This window comes from Kryptolebias marmoratus, linkage group LG24 (genome assembly GCF_001649575.2).
Source record: "Kryptolebias marmoratus isolate JLee-2015 linkage group LG24, ASM164957v2, whole genome shotgun sequence".
NCBI lineage: Eukaryota > Metazoa > Chordata > Actinopteri > Cyprinodontiformes > Rivulidae > Kryptolebias > Kryptolebias marmoratus.
The window spans coordinates 6547089-6562355 of record NC_051453.1 but is presented as its reverse complement, the minus strand read 5'-3'; the positions used below and the strand labels follow the sequence as shown (position 1 = coordinate 6562355).

Below are 15267 nucleotides of genomic sequence, written 5' to 3'. Positions count from 1 at the left end.
GTTGTTGGATAATTAATGATCTAAATAACATTCAACCCGAGTGTTATTTAGATAAAAGCGAAATACCACTTCAGGCGGAGAAAACCCGCATAAAAATATTACAACAGTTCACTGCAAACCCATATGATGCACTCGATCCACTACAGATTACATGCAGTCTAACACCAATTAGATGTTGTGATGAGAAGCTATTTTATTTTCTGTTTTTCAAGAGTAGTCGAGGGAAGAACCGAAAGTTAAACGTTTTTTTTAACTACATTAATGACGTCATGACGTCGGTCAGTGTGCGTTCGTGCCTACTTACATACAAAAGCACAAAAAAATACTTCAAAAACACTCCACAGAAAATAAATTTCACTTTTCTGATTTTTTTATGTACATATATGCATCTTTTAATGGTTTAAAATTAAAAAATAAAATAAGAAAAATCTAGTTATTTCCATGCAGTGTCCAGAATTGTTCAGCTTGTAGGGCACCACAACTGCTTCCACCCACCTCCATCATAGTCATCATAATTGTGCATAATTGTTTGTCAGAACTATGAAATGTATGAAGTTACAGTAGAAATGCTCCGCTTCATAGCAACAAAAGCACTGTATTAGTAAAAAAAAAATGTAGCTTTATCATGAGTATGTGTTCAGTCAAGACCCCCACGTTCATGAAGTTTGCTTATTTCTGCCACATTAAATGACCTATATTTTTCTCTGTAGTGACATTATTGGCAGTGTATCAAAATTTATGAACCTGAAGAAGAACCGCACGGAGATCATTGAGGAAAAACTGACCGTTGGGTATAAAATTGACTTCTGGGTGGATGCTCGCGCTGGAAACTCGAGCTGCACGTCACCCAGGAGGTCCGGAGTGCTGGTGGACTCAGGTACTGACGGCTGTTGTATGGACGCACACACAGGGGTGGGCAACCCTGGTCCTGGAGGGCCACTATCCTCCATGTTTTACTTGTTTCCCTGCTCCAACACACCTGATTCAGTGTTAAATTACGTCTTCATGTTCTGCAGAAGCCTGTTAATGACACTGATTCAAATCAGGTGTGTTGGAGCAGAGGAACAAGTAAAACATGCAGGATGGCGGCTCTCCAGGTCCAGGGCTGCCTACCCCTGGTCTAACTGGTCTGTTTTTCTTTACAGTTAAATATGATGCACCACAGAATATTTCGGTGTTCTGGTCGGGAAACAACCTCAGCTTAAGCTGGCTAGCTGCAGAGGAGCATCCAGCTTTAGCAGAGGTCTGGTTTCGACAATATGAACACCCAACAGAATCATGGGAAAAAGTGAGAGTCACTGCTGATTTATCATTAGATTTAAATCAGAGAAGTATTTAAAAACTATAAACTAACTTCACTGTTCTTGCAGAGATTAATAAATACCACAGATGAGGCTTCTATGTGTGAGTACTCATATTTACGTTTTATGTTTATGTGTGTGTTTGTCTGTACTGTACTTGGTTTGTAGGCAGCAAAAAGTCATTCCCTAAACACACTTTGAGCATTAACTGATCTGTTTTTGAAACCTTGCTGATCTTTAAATGCACAATAAACTATTACTGGTAAATTGTTATCACTTCACAGTGATAAACTTAAAGAAAAAAAAACCTGCAAGGAAGAAAAACGGTCACAAACCAACTACATCGTTGTTTTCTTCCATTAGTCTTTACTTCATGTCTGGTAATCCTTCTTTTAATACTCTCTGGTTTGAGAAGATGTTAAGATGTTTGGGGCAAGATTTGGTTGGAAACTTCACCAAATTAAGAAACATTAAACTGCTGTGCCTAGCTTGCAGCCTAATGTGATCAGACAGCTAAAGTAGGACATTAGTCTGTGTTTTCTGCTGCCTGGGTGTCATGGGCTACGTTCTCACTGCAGGCGAAAGTGACCCAAATCTAATTTTCTTGCTTTTGTCTGACTGTGACAAATCTGATCTTTTTTTTTTTCAAATCCTACCCAGGTTGCTTTCATATGTGGTACTAAATCGGGTACATATCTAATGTTTTTGAAGTGACCTCAGTCTGAATCTACACTAACAAATGATGCTAATATTGGTCCTTTACTTTTAGTCGCTCTCGTTCCAGAAGCTCAATTCTGTGCAGAAGTAGACAGGAAAAGTGAGATTAAATGTAACCACTGGACAAAACGAGCATTTCAGCTAATAATTTCTCTGATTGCACAACAACTGATCCACATTTACTTTTGTGAACACAGTGTTCTGCGTGTGGTGTCACGTATTCTTCTGCACCAGCGAGTCCCTTCAGGACCGTAGACTGTTCACGGTGGTCACATTTAAATTATAAAGTGAATGACCATGCAGAAAAAAAAATGGGTCTCAGCATAAAACCTGAAATGAGCATTAAGACCTGCAGTGTGAGCAAAGCCGCTGTGGTTTGTAATATTCTGGGGCAGAGCAGCAGTAAACACCACCCAGACTGCAGATCACGGCCACATTAGTGACGAACAAGACCATTATTGGGTCAGATACCATTTATAAAAGGAGGAGGTTTTTAGAGATGGCAGCCAAGGCAACAAAAATATAAGAGGGTCATTGCACCCCCACCCCCCTATCCTTAATGGCACCTCTACATTTGAGAAAACACTAAGTAATTATTTTTTCTTTTCATTTAAACAGATAAGGTCATTGTTGTGAATCTTCTGAAGAATTCAGCTTACCAGATTCAGATCAGACATCAGTCTATGAAAGCCAAAAACTCTCTGTGGAGCAGCTGGTCTCCAGTGATTATTGTCCCTGCAGGTAAACTCGTGTCACTTATAGAAACACATGAACCATATCATCATGCTGCATCACTGCCATCTCTGTTCCTCTGATTTGAAATAGTTATTAGACAGACAAAAAATACAGCTAATTGTGTTTAAATTGCTGCCAATTACAAACAACTGTAACCAAACAGAGACACGCCTCTAAACCTTTTATTTTAGGGCCAGAGAAAAAGAAGTTTGAATTTTTGAAATGAGTAAAACATGAGTAAAATAAAGAGCTTAAAATGAATTGTCTGCTTTTATTACAGAACTTGAACATAAGCCTGAAGTCTCCAGTAAAATAAAATTTGTTAGCCACACTCGGCAGGTGACGCTAACTTGGAAGGTAAGTAAAAAAAAAACAATAAAAACTTTACACCTATATGTTTAGTGAAGGGTCCAGGTGCTGAACTGACCTGCCTGCAGTCCAGACCTGTCACCAATTAAAAACATTTGGTGCATCGTGAAATATAAAAATTGGCCAAAAACGACGCAGGACTGTTGAACAGCTGAACGACATTCCCTCCAAAACCAACCAAATCAAATTCAGTTTTACCTTTGTGCTATTTTTTTTATTTAAACATTTGATATGTTTACTGTGTTCAATCAATTTGCAAGTTATTGTATTCTGCTTTTATTTACATTTTACACAACATTCCAGCTATTTTGGAGTTGGGCTTGTATACTCTATGCATAAAGAAATATCTCCTTATTTTGTTCTGTTGTGCATAAATGTTATATAAATTGCACTTTCTTCTGTTCTTCAGTCGGCACCACGTGCAGCAACACTCAGTGGTGTGAAATACAGGCTGAATGACACACAGTCGTCTCGTGGATGTCCGTGTAAGAAGAAGAGCCGTGAAACGAGCACAAACAGTTACACGTTTTATGTGTCGTACTCAGCCGTCAACATCACTGTTATTGCCAGAAATGCAGCGGGGGAGTCACCTCAGGCAATCATACAAGTACCAGCTGCATCTGCAGCAGATTTAAAAAGTAGGTATGAAAGTGCATGAGTGTGTTTTATGTTTCAGATCATGTTTATTTCCTTAAGCAACCCACAAAGACTTTTTTTTTCTTCCTCTCTGCCAGTTTGTGACAAATCGTTGCTGAATAAAACAATAAAGAAAAGAACATGCCTTGAGTTCTATGAGCTGCAGGACGCAGATTTAAAGCCAGAAAGTGTGATGACGTTAACAGCACGGAAACAAAAAAAAGAAAAACAGAAAATAAACAAGAGTAAGTTATTTTTCACACTCTTTTGTGTATTTTTTTAAAAATATTTTTAATGCTTGCACCAACCTAAACTACTGTAATAATTTGAAAACATGGAAATTCATGGCCTAAATATTACTTTCACCTTGATGAGGATGATAAAATGCCAAACAGGGCAAAAACACACTTTTTATTTCTGTTGCAGCCATGAAGGATTTCACACGATACCTTTACTTTGAACACAGATGTGATGATGGCAAACCCCAGAAGGTTAAAATGTGCCTCTTTTATAAGAAAGAAGGTGGTAAGTATCTTCAGTGAGCTGCCAGGGTCACTGGCTTTATCCGAAATTGTTAGTTTTTTCACCTCCCACTCATGCAGGGAACAAAGCTGTTATTGTCGTAATTGTTCATAGATTTATATCACAGGGATCTGCTTGATGGTACAGCAGCTCATTCAGAATTTCCACATGTGGGATGTAAACGTTAAACCTGAAGACAGCAACAGAAATGAGTATTTATTCAGTTTTGAGATCATTTCAGAAAACAGTGCTGCAGCTTTGCTTCATTTAAAGATCCTAAGTTAAAAACATTGATACTTATGGTCTCATCTGGTCCTAAAGTTCCTCCACTGGTCATCCTCATCCTAAAGTATTATGAGTTCATACAAATAATGGATTTACAAACACTCAAACATAATTTAAAGCTAATTTTATCTCAACTTTAGACTGAACTCCACGTTATTCGTTCAGGTCTGCACATGTGCTTTGACTGCAGCCAAAAACTACCTGAAGGAGACTGTCCTTCAGTTAGTTTTGTTACTGTTTTTTAAGATTTCACAAATCTGTTTATCTTTAGTGTTTGCATGAGTGGGTTTTGCAATGACAGATTTATTTATTTATTTTTCTGCAGTTTTGCATTAGCTGAATTAAAGTCACGAGGCTGCAGCCAGGCTGCTGAAACACTGAAAAACTTTCTCTCAGTGCAACAAGAGTTAGAAAAGCAGTCTGATAGTTTCTGCCATGTTTTATTGTAGGAGGGTGTTAAATTTTGTTTATTTTTTTACTTAATTTCATAACAAACTGATGCACAGTGTTCAGAGAGCTCAGCTTTGATTCAGTCTGTCTATAAATTCTCTGAAAATCTGTGCCTTATCTATAAAACTCTTGTCTCATCTACCCTTTTTGTGTCAATTTGAATCCACAGGGCAGTTTTCTCATTTCTGTCTTTCTCATTTGATTAGATTAATCTGAGCAGGAGACTAATTAGTGTATCAAAGTCCACTGTAAAGCGATTAAAAATATACATGAATTACGTTTTCTGATTCAGTGCCAAACAAAGAACCGAAGGACTTCGCCGTTGTTGCCGAAACACAAAACTCTGCTTCCCTGTCCTGGAAAGGGATTTCACACGAGCACCTGCGAGGCTTCCTGACACACTACAACCTGTGCAGCGTGAAAATCAGTTCACAGGATGGGAAGAAAGGTACAACAATCACAGGTTTTTCTCATTTATGTCTTTTTTTAAAGGTGTTATTGGTGTGTAGACAGTTAAAGTTGCAGACATTGTAACAACTCTGTTCGTTTCTTCTTCTGATTTGATCAGAGTGCTTCAACGTATCTGCCTCAGCGACAAAACACCACCTGAAAGGTTTGACACCAGGAACCAAATACAACATCAGCCTGGCTGGAGTGACACAAGCAGGAGAAGGACCTTTAGCCACACAAACCATCACCACATCCCCGGAGAAACCTATAAATGGTACCAGACCTGGAGAATCTGTTATTGTGTCTAAATGCCATTTTAAGTTTATATAAATCAATTGAGTATTTCTTTGTCCATCTTTGACCTTCTTTTCTTTGCCTCTCTCTTCCTTAAATCAGTGTGGCTGAGTTTTGGATTGCTACTCGCATTCTTCTTACTCTCAACATGTTGCACAGTTGTCTTAAAGAGGTAAGTTATACCTTCTTTTTAAATATTTTTATATAGAGGATTTAAATCCCTGACTGGGTGTGTTGGACAGGGGCACACATGAACAGACACTTTGTCAGATCTGTTATTTATTACCTCCATTTTAAATTTCTTCTTCTCATTTGTCAAACGAATGTTCCTTGCATTGTAAGATTAATGTAATGCACATTAAAATGAACTTGACTGTATGTATGCAAAAACTGTGATAACATGAAAGTGATACAAATCCTTTCTCCTTATTTTCTGTAATAATTGCTTACTGTTAAAATATGTAGTGATTAATTACATTTTAATCTCAGTTTGCTCACGTTGCATTTATGAGAACAACTTCTGCCGTTTTCTGTTAGAATCAAAAGTAAGATCTTCCCTCCTGTGCCGATACCCGTGATACAAGATTTTACCCCCCGTCCGCCGGAGAGTGAGGTAAAAAGAACTGCATACAATATCAAACTTTTATTTTCAACGGTTTTGCACCTGTCAGAAAGGCTGTTTCACCATAAATCTGCATTTATCAGTGTTTTTAATCCAGCTGTATAGCACCTGAGATTAGCATGTCTATAATATAACTTATAAGCTTTATTTTTAATCACCCTGGAAGATAAATTGGAGGAAAGTCCCCGACAAATCTGTTGAAAGATGATATGAAAGAACCACAAACTTTTAATTTAACCATAAAGCAGAACTCTGTGTTGAGCACATGATAAATGACAGTAAACTATACAGTAATGCAGTGTGGTCACCCATTACATCAACTTTATGTCCAGAGGACATAGGTTAAGTTGTTTCAGTGGCAAAAAAATAAAAAGTAACATGCACAAACCATATATAGGAACAGAATAAATTTAGACCAGAAGTGTTTGAGTTGTAGGATTTAGTACTTTTAATGCTAAATGCATCATTATATATCTATCAAAGCCTGAGTCTCTAATTTAATTTTAGATGTCTTGTACTGCCATTTCTATCCCAGGGTTTGCTTTTGCTGTTACGTCTCATTTATTTCCTTATTTACTCATTTATTTGACATTTTAAAAGAAATAAATGTTCAAAACAAGAAGTATTGGCTCAATAAAGTTATCATCAGAGAAGTTAAAATGTTTTCATCACTCCAGCATCCAGAAAGTATTCATTTGTGTGTCAAAGGCAGAATACTTGCACAACTAGATGCTTTGTCGCAGAGCAATTTATTAAATTAAATGTTGGTGTTTTAATTAGATGCATCACAAGGTCAATAAATCGGTTATTTTACAACAGCTTCTTTGAAAATTACTGTTTTATTCTTTTGCACTTTATTACAAAAGACTGCTGTTCCTCTTCCACTTAAAACTAATATATATTTCCAACACCAAGCAGAGAGTTTCACATGAAACTGCGGGGTTTCTTTTGTTTCTTCCTCTCAGACCACTGAATCTGTGTTCTGGTGTCCACAGCAGGAGATGTGGGAGAGAAAAGAGGAAGTGCACGAGCTCACGCTGCACCAGATTGTTTCAGAGCAGAAGTCTGTTTCAGAAGAAACCTCCTCCTTCAGACGGGAATGGGTCGACAGGACCGACGAGCGCTCGGAGGCCGAGAGGACTGACTCAACCAGGTCCGATGACGAGCGCTCGAGTCTGGACTCAGCAGGTCAGATGCTGAGGAGAACACAGATGACAGAACCTGAACGGGTGGAAAACGAGCTCGCCATGCTGATCTACAAGAACGGTTTGGTGTTCGATGAGAAGTCAGAGTCTCCAAATCAGTCTGACTGTTGAACTGAGAACAAGCAGACTCCTGTGTTGCTAAGGACACTTTTTTTTAATAAATTTTTATTTGCTAAAACATGTAGTATTATTATTTAAAATTGTGTGACTGCTGGGGATTGGCACCAGCTCCCCACGACACAGAATGGAGAAGTGGGTAAAGAAAATGAATGGATGGATGGAAACTTTTATTTTGTTGCTCTTTTTAGTTGTCATTAACTTTCCAGTTATATGAAACTGGGAGCCAGTACTGTACACGGAAGCAGAAGGTTTAATTATTGCTTTAAATTTGCTGATTATTTATAAAACTTTGTTTAAAAATTAGATATGAAAAATATCTTGGTTTTGATTATTTTTATTCCAGACTGAATTCTTGGTAATTATCACTATTCAGTATAAAGCAAAACCGAGGTAAAATATTTTACCATTTCTTTTTTAATTTCCATTTGTACTGATGATTGTTGTCATGTTTCCCACTTTTAAAACTTTGACAATTAAAAATCAGAAATTTGGATTTCAAGTTTGGTTGTATTCCGGCCAGCTGCATGGAAAGAATCATATTTAAAAATGATCGTTTTTCCTCCAGCTCTTTCTATTACAAGGTTTATTTTCTGCACAAAAGCAGCGTGCAAATAAAACTCTGGCCCTTTGTTGGTCACCTTGAAATGACACACGAGAGCAAAAGCAAAACTATATGGGAAGGCTTAAAAAAATTCAGTCATGAGCCTGGTGAGAACTGCATGACAGGAAGTGGTCAAAAGAAAAAAAAAAATTGACCTTAAAAACAGTTGCTCCTGCAAGGTGAAAAACCAGATTACTCATTACCAAACACACTTGTGCAGCTTTTGATCTGTCGCGTTCAGACTGAAGTGTGTCCTGCTTACATGTGAGAAGTGCTGACAGACTTTTCCTCTGCAGTTTAAACTTGCAGCAGAGTCAAAAAAAGTCCTTTTCATGTCTGTTTTAGAAGAATGAAATGAAAAGCCTCGTTGTGTCAAATACAGTGTTTATCTCTCACCGCATTGGGACGAAAACCTCTTAGTCTTGACCACAGATGCATCTGATAAACATGTGGTTAATATCATCTGCATGTGTAAATACACTGAGGGTTACTACAGTTTCATGTTAAAAATTTTTTTTAAAAGATTCAGCATTTATTGATCAAAATATAACAGAAGTTATAGTTTTGTTTTTTAACCTTTTCAGAGACATTCTTGTGTCCCTTTCATGATGTTTGCATTAAAATCTTTATTATAATCTTTATTTATGAGCTGTTCTTTTATGGAAGATCACAGAGAAGCCTGACGAGAGCATTTAAGGCCTTATATGGACCAGTAGTGTCCAGACCTGGTCCTGGAGGGCCACCATCTTGCATGTTTTAGATGTTTCTCTGCTTTGACTCACCTGCTTTGAATGAATTAGGCATGCATCAGTGATTCTATCCTGTTTATACATGAAGGTCCTAATTCTTGCATTGTTCTTAAGCTGGAGTAGGCTGATTTAGTGATAAACTTTATGTGACGTAAAATTCAGATCCGAGTCCATAACTGCACTCAGGTTTCAGGCTTTCTTTGTAGTTTTTAGCACCACTGAATCCAGTTCAATGCTCATTTATAGTCTTCTGGGTTTTTTTGCATTGAGCTGAAGGGAATTCTGGCCTGCTCACTTATTCATATATTGGACATGCTTACTCAGTGGCTCTAAGTGTCTATGGTTACGTAGTGACCCATGATTGTAGAGCTTTGTGTCATCAACATAAGTATGGTGAAATATGTTGTAATAATCAATAACTGGAGCGAGAGGGAGCGTGTAGATATTAAATACAAGTGTCCCAAGAATGGAGCCCTAAGGAATCCCACATCTGATTTTTTTTGTCAACTCAGGTTCACGACTGCCAAATGAAACAAAGTAGACCTGGTTTGTCAAATAAGAGGTGAACCAAATTAAAACAAACTAAAAAAAAAATGTTTTTCATATTTCATGGACCTCTACAACTGATTACAATTGGGAGCAATTCAAGATGGCCTCCACAGCCAATAGGTATAGAGTTAAAATGTTATGCGGTAGCCATACTTTAAATTATATGATAAATTGGCTTGCCATAAGTTCATAAAAAGTAAACCTGGGTTGCGAGTATGTGACTCTGGCGCCACCCAGCGGTCAGATGGCAGCAGCGCAGCGGACGGTCGGACGGCAGACAGCCGGTAGGCGGAGAGGTCATCACCGTGTGCACCCGCAGGACCTCAGGCAGCTGGTTACTGCTTGTTCCGGAGCCACAGCGTGTGTTTTTATACACTTTAACCCCCCATGAACCGTCCAGTCATGCCGGTGATTCCCTGCTAACATCCTTGAAAATGCCCTATGTGTGTTGGTCGGCGCTAGAAGATGGCGGAGAAGGATGGCGGCGATTTTGCTCCGAAACATTTGCAGAGCAGGTGAGTGTGAGTGAGTGTGTGAACTGAGGATGTGTCTCCATCATGCCGGTGTCTCCGTCCCGGCAGCGTCCTCGGCTCCTTGACCAACCCGAGAATGCGGCTCGCTGTGCCGCTCTTCAACGCAGGAAACACCGAGGCTTGGTTTCGGGCCTCCGGGCACCGGGTCTGCGTCAGCCTCGTATGAAAAGACATTTTATTGTTAAACAAATATAATAATGTCTAGACTTTTATCTGTTCGTTCAGCGATTCTAAGATCAAGAATATTAATAATTAGATGCGATATTAAAATCTTTAAAACATCCAAAGTAAGATTTATCAGCATCATTATAAACAGAATGAATGAAGTTGACTTTCTGAAGATAAAAATTAGTCAGTTAAGTTGTTTTTATTTTAATTTATAAGCAAAACAAGCTTACCTGGTTAGTATTGCCAGGTAAATATAAGTACATTTATATAAATTGTATAAAAAGTTTTTTTTTTTTGTAGTTTTGAAAATTGTAAATTAGGTCAGGTTTACATTTCATGTGAGGTCATTTATTTCCAAAGCTACATTATTCCTTTATTTACCTCTGTATGTTGTGTTTGCACTGTCAGATTTTGCATTATAAAGTTCACTGATGGAGCAATACTTTCTCACCCTCTAACCTTCTGTCTTGCAGATGCATTTATTGTTTCATGTGCAGCAGTAAAGTGCCAAAAAAAAAAGATAAATAGTTTTGTCTTTGCAGAGTGTTTGTGTCCTGGCTGTGTATGGATACATTCTCACTAATGCAAAGGCTCTGCACACCAAATGCATTTCCAACTGGCTGAGTAATAAATCGCGTTAAATGTCCATTTGGTAGTCATCGGATACTCCTTATCCACCCAGAACGACACATTTTTTTATCAGCAGATACCTCTTAAACGTAACTGGAAATGAATTGGATTGTGTGTAAATTAAGGAGAATATATGTGAAGTTTGGTCAGATGGTCTTAAAAGAACAATTGCTGTGCCTTTTTGTCTTTCCAGTATGGCTAACAAGAACAGCACCCTACGCTGCACGTTCTCTGCTTCGAGCCACAGCGCCACCCTCCTCCAGGGCTTGTCGGTTTTACGAGCTCAAGGTCAGCTGCTTGACGTGGTGCTGTCCGTCAACGAGGAGCACTTCCAGGTCCATAAAGCAGTGCTGGCTGCCTGTAGTGATTATTTCAGGTTAGTCTTCAGCAGAAGACCTGAAGATGTCCATTTATATTTTGAACTGGAAGCACTTAGCTTGGGCTCTTCTCCAGAGTAACTGAATGAAATCAATAATGCATTACTGTACAGTACTGAATGTCCTCGCCTCGTTGTAAAACATGTTTAACTCTACACTGCTGGGTGTATTTATTTTTTTTTATTAAATCTACAACACAGAGGAGCATTACTAAGTTTGTGTTTAAATAAGACCCACAAATTGGAATTTGTAGGAATAGATTTTCCAAAAAAAAAAGGAGACTGAGAAGGCTTTAAAAAGGTTAATATTAAACAAACAAAAAAGGGATTAAAAAATGCAGCACAGTATATTTGCTTGCTTGACTCGATCATGAAACATAATTTATGTAATATTTAGGTTTATGCATTTAGAAGAAGTGGAGTTGTAAACTAATATGTAGTCTTCCTCCGTCCTTTTGTTTCAGAGCTATGTTTACAGGAGGCATGAGGGAGTCGAACCAAGATACCATTGAGCTGAAGGGATTGTCTGCCCGAGGGCTGAAACACATCATCGACTTTGCCTACAGTGCAGAAGTCACTTTAGACCTGGACTGCATTCAGGATGTCCTTGGAGCTGCCGTGTTTCTGCAGATGGTTCCCGTCGTGGAGCTCTGTGAGGAGTTCCTTAAGTCGGCAATGAGCGTGGAGACCTGTCTGCACATCGGGCAGATGGCCACCACCTTCAGCTTGTCTTCCCTCAAAGAATCAGTCGATGCCTTCACCTTCCGTCACTTCCTCCAGATCGCCGAGGAGGAGGACTTTCTGCACATTCCCATGGAGCGCCTCATCTTCTTCCTTAAGAGCAACAAACTAAAGAATTGTAAAGAGATCGACCTCTTCCACGCTGCGATCCGGTGGCTCCAGCATGACGAGTCCCGCCGGGCTCAGGCTAGCAGCGTCCTCTGCCACGTGCGCTTTCCGCTCATGCGCTCCTCAGAGTTGGTGGACAGTGTTCAGACCGTGGGCATCATGGTGGAGGATGAGCTGTGTCGTCAGTATCTCCTTGAGGCCTTCAATTATCAGATCCTTCCCTTTCGACAGCATGAAATGCAGTCCCCGCGGACGCTCATTCGCTCTGACATTATTTCACTCATCACCTTCGGCGGGACACCGTACACTGACAACGACCGCACAGTGAGCACCAAGGTGTACTATTTCCCTGACGCCACTTCCCGCCAGTTCAAAGAGCTAACAGAGATGGAGCTGGGCTGCAGCCACGCTTGCGTCGCCGTACTCGATAACTTTGTGTATGTCGTAGGGGGACAGCACTTACAGTACCGCAGCGGGGAGGGGGCGGTAGACAGCTGCTTCCGCTATGACCCACACCTGAACCAGTGGCTGCGCATCCAGTCCATGCAGGAGGCCCGCATCCAGTTTCAGCTCAATGTGCTGCAGGGACAGCTTTACGCCACCGGAGGGCGGAATCGATCAGGCAGCCTGTCATCTGTGGAGTGCTACTGTCCAAAGAAGAATGAGTGGTCTTACGTAGAGCCGCTAAAACGCAGGATTTGGGGTCACGCTGGTACTTCCTGTGGAGAAAAGCTGTACATCTCAGGAGGTTACGGCGTCTCGTTAGACGACAAGAAAACACTTCACAGCTACGACCCGACATCAGACCAGTGGGACTTCAGAGCCCCCATGAATGAACCCAGAGTGCTGCACGCCATGATCGGCACCCAACGCCGCGTTTACGCGCTGGGCGGTCGCATGGACCACGTGGACCGCTGTTTCGATGTGCTGGCAGTTGAGTATTACGTTCCAGAGAACGACCAGTGGACTACGGTCAGTCCTATGAGAGCGGGGCAGTCCGAGGCGGGCTGCTGCTTACTGGACACAAAGATTTATATCATAGGAGGCTACAACTGGCACCTGAATAATGTCACCAGCATCGTTCAGGTGTACAACACAGAGACAGATGAGTGGGAACGAGATTTGCACTTTCCAGAATCATTTGCTGGCATTGCTTGCACGCCGATTATACTTCCACAAAACACGACGCAACGGTAAGCATCTGACCTGCAACTGTGAAGACTTTATGATTCCACGTGCTCTTTCTCTGCCGACCATTGAATCGCCTGAAAATGTGAAAATCTTGTATGCATGGTTACGTGTCTTACGTGGAGGAATGACTCAAAACACTACAAAGCATTACTCACAGTTCTTTGGAAAGCATGTGTATTTAACTTGAGTTTCTTTTAATAGGAAAACTCAGAAGGGTTTTTATTTTACTGAGTAACAGATTGTTAGACTTATTTTGAAAAACTGTATTTTTCAGACTAATTTAAAGGCTTGAACATGTGATTAATCTATTATTGCACATTTTAATTTATGTAGACGTTAACTGGCCCAAGATTGCCTAGTTTATAGCACTTTCTATTACAAAAATACAAAGTTTGTAAAAGGGTTTTATTTGTCAATCAAGGGCTTTTAAGTTACAAATGGCACAAATTGATTTTATTTGATCATTTATTCACAGTTAGTGAAAGATTCAGCATTTAAAATGTTGATCACCTTGATCGTACAGTTGTTTTTTTTTCTTTTTAATCTCATCTTAATTTTATTATTCACACAGTCAAGGTGACTGTAAATTTTACTGTGGATGTCTCCTCAGATTTATTAATCATAAAAGCCACATATCAACACTTAATATCTGCACAAAAAAACGAGTATTGGATGTGTTATTGTTCTGAATTGAGCATTATGGTGTTAGCTCTTTTTAGTCCGATATTGTTTGTTTCCTGAGCAGAAAACTTGATGCTTTTTTCAGAGTCGACTTAACAAACCATTGTGGATCTCTTATGGCAGCTAAATAATTGATGTTGGTGTTTTTCCATAAAAAAAACAAGCTTTTTTTTTGTCTGCTCAAATAAACCAAATTTTAACATTACTGAACATAAATTATATTTGTAGGCATTTTGATGCCTACGATTCATTTGATCCCCATTTCTGTATTTTGTTTCCTGGTTTTTTGCTCATTTCAGTGCATTGTTTATCGGACTTTTAAGATTTATGTTTGATCAGTATAATGGTGTTTACCTGATGCACATATCTTGTTTTTCCTTTTAAATGTGACCCACGAGATGGAGGAGTTTCCTCTTATAAAATGTCTTCGTCTGTCTGCCTTTGTGTGTCTTGTTCTACCTGTACCAGTGAAAGCACAATATATTGTTAAAGTACAATACAACAAAATCTGTTGTACTCAATGGGGAATGTATACTTTTGTGTAGCTTTATTCTTCATTAAAGGAGTATTATGCTTTAAAATGAAGCCTAATGAAGTGTTTTTTTTTTTGTCTTTGCTTTGGTGGAATGATATACTGTGAGACTCGAGCACCACATGAATTAAAAACAATTCATTTTAAACATGAGTGTTTGCCAAAGCTTTTGTCTGAAATCTGTTCTCTTGTTTTACTGTAACAAGCTCCTGATTATTCAAATCTGAATGTTTTTTTCTTTCAGCTCATCATCAGTAAAGGAACGAATATTGTAACAGTCAGATTTGGACCCTTGTTTTGGAAGAAGTGAGCGTGCAGTGAATCAGTTTACACAAAGGATTTTTCTCACAATGGGAGCAATGATTTGGTTTCATGTATGAGCAGAACCCCAATTTCATGCAAAGACAAGTAGTTTATTCTGTTGTTGCATTTATAGAGAAGGTAATCGTTATTTATGGTATTTAGTGTAAAACTGACAAGGCAGACGTTTTGGTAAACATAGAAAGTTGAAAGTTTTATTTGATTTATCCGGTTACTTTCCACCTGGACACTTTTTTTTCCATGGCTGCTGTTTGTATTCCACCTGATATGAATACCCCTTTTATTTATTTATTTATTTATGTTACTATTTATAACGCATCTAGGGCACACAATTCCCCCTGTGGTGATTCTTATTTTATCTGAAGCTCCCCCTGCCTCGCA

The 15267-nt window shown here is 39.2% G+C and overlaps 2 protein-coding genes across 3 annotated transcripts in view; both read left to right on the top strand.

Moving 5' to 3' along the window:
* Positions 1 to 8477, top strand: part of il12rb1 (interleukin 12 receptor subunit beta 1) — an 11908-nt gene extending 3431 nt beyond the window's left edge. The window contains exons 3-15 of one of the 2 annotated variants that reach the window (XM_017413398.3): positions 711 to 877; positions 1146 to 1288; positions 1371 to 1404; positions 2637 to 2759; positions 3034 to 3110; positions 3532 to 3760; positions 3857 to 4003; positions 4185 to 4283; positions 5308 to 5463; positions 5584 to 5739; positions 5862 to 5931; positions 6297 to 6372; positions 7377 to 8477. In XM_017413398.3, the coding sequence (XP_017268887.1) occupies positions 711 to 877; positions 1146 to 1288; positions 1371 to 1404; positions 2637 to 2759; positions 3034 to 3110; positions 3532 to 3760; positions 3857 to 4003; positions 4185 to 4283; positions 5308 to 5463; positions 5584 to 5739; positions 5862 to 5931; positions 6297 to 6372; positions 7377 to 7697 (1798 nt within the window). In that variant the 3' untranslated portion in view covers positions 7698 to 8477. Of the gene's footprint in view, positions 1 to 710; positions 878 to 1145; positions 1289 to 1370; positions 1405 to 2636; positions 2760 to 3033; positions 3111 to 3531; positions 3761 to 3856; positions 4004 to 4184; positions 4284 to 5307; positions 5464 to 5583; positions 5740 to 5861; positions 5932 to 6296; positions 6373 to 7346 lie in introns of both variants that reach the window. The other variant, XM_025005318.2, reaches the window with a different exon arrangement.
* A 1387-nt stretch (positions 8478 to 9864) lies between these two features.
* klhl26 (kelch-like family member 26) lies at positions 9865 to 14613 on the top strand. The gene is made up of 3 exons (XM_017413333.3): positions 9865 to 10120; positions 11130 to 11312; positions 11777 to 14613. The coding sequence occupies exons 1-3, from the start codon at positions 10071 to 10073 to the stop codon at positions 13356 to 13358; spliced, it is 1815 nt and encodes a 604-aa protein (XP_017268822.1). The 5' UTR covers positions 9865 to 10070; the 3' UTR covers positions 13359 to 14613.
* Positions 14614 to 15267: the final 654 nt, after the last annotated feature.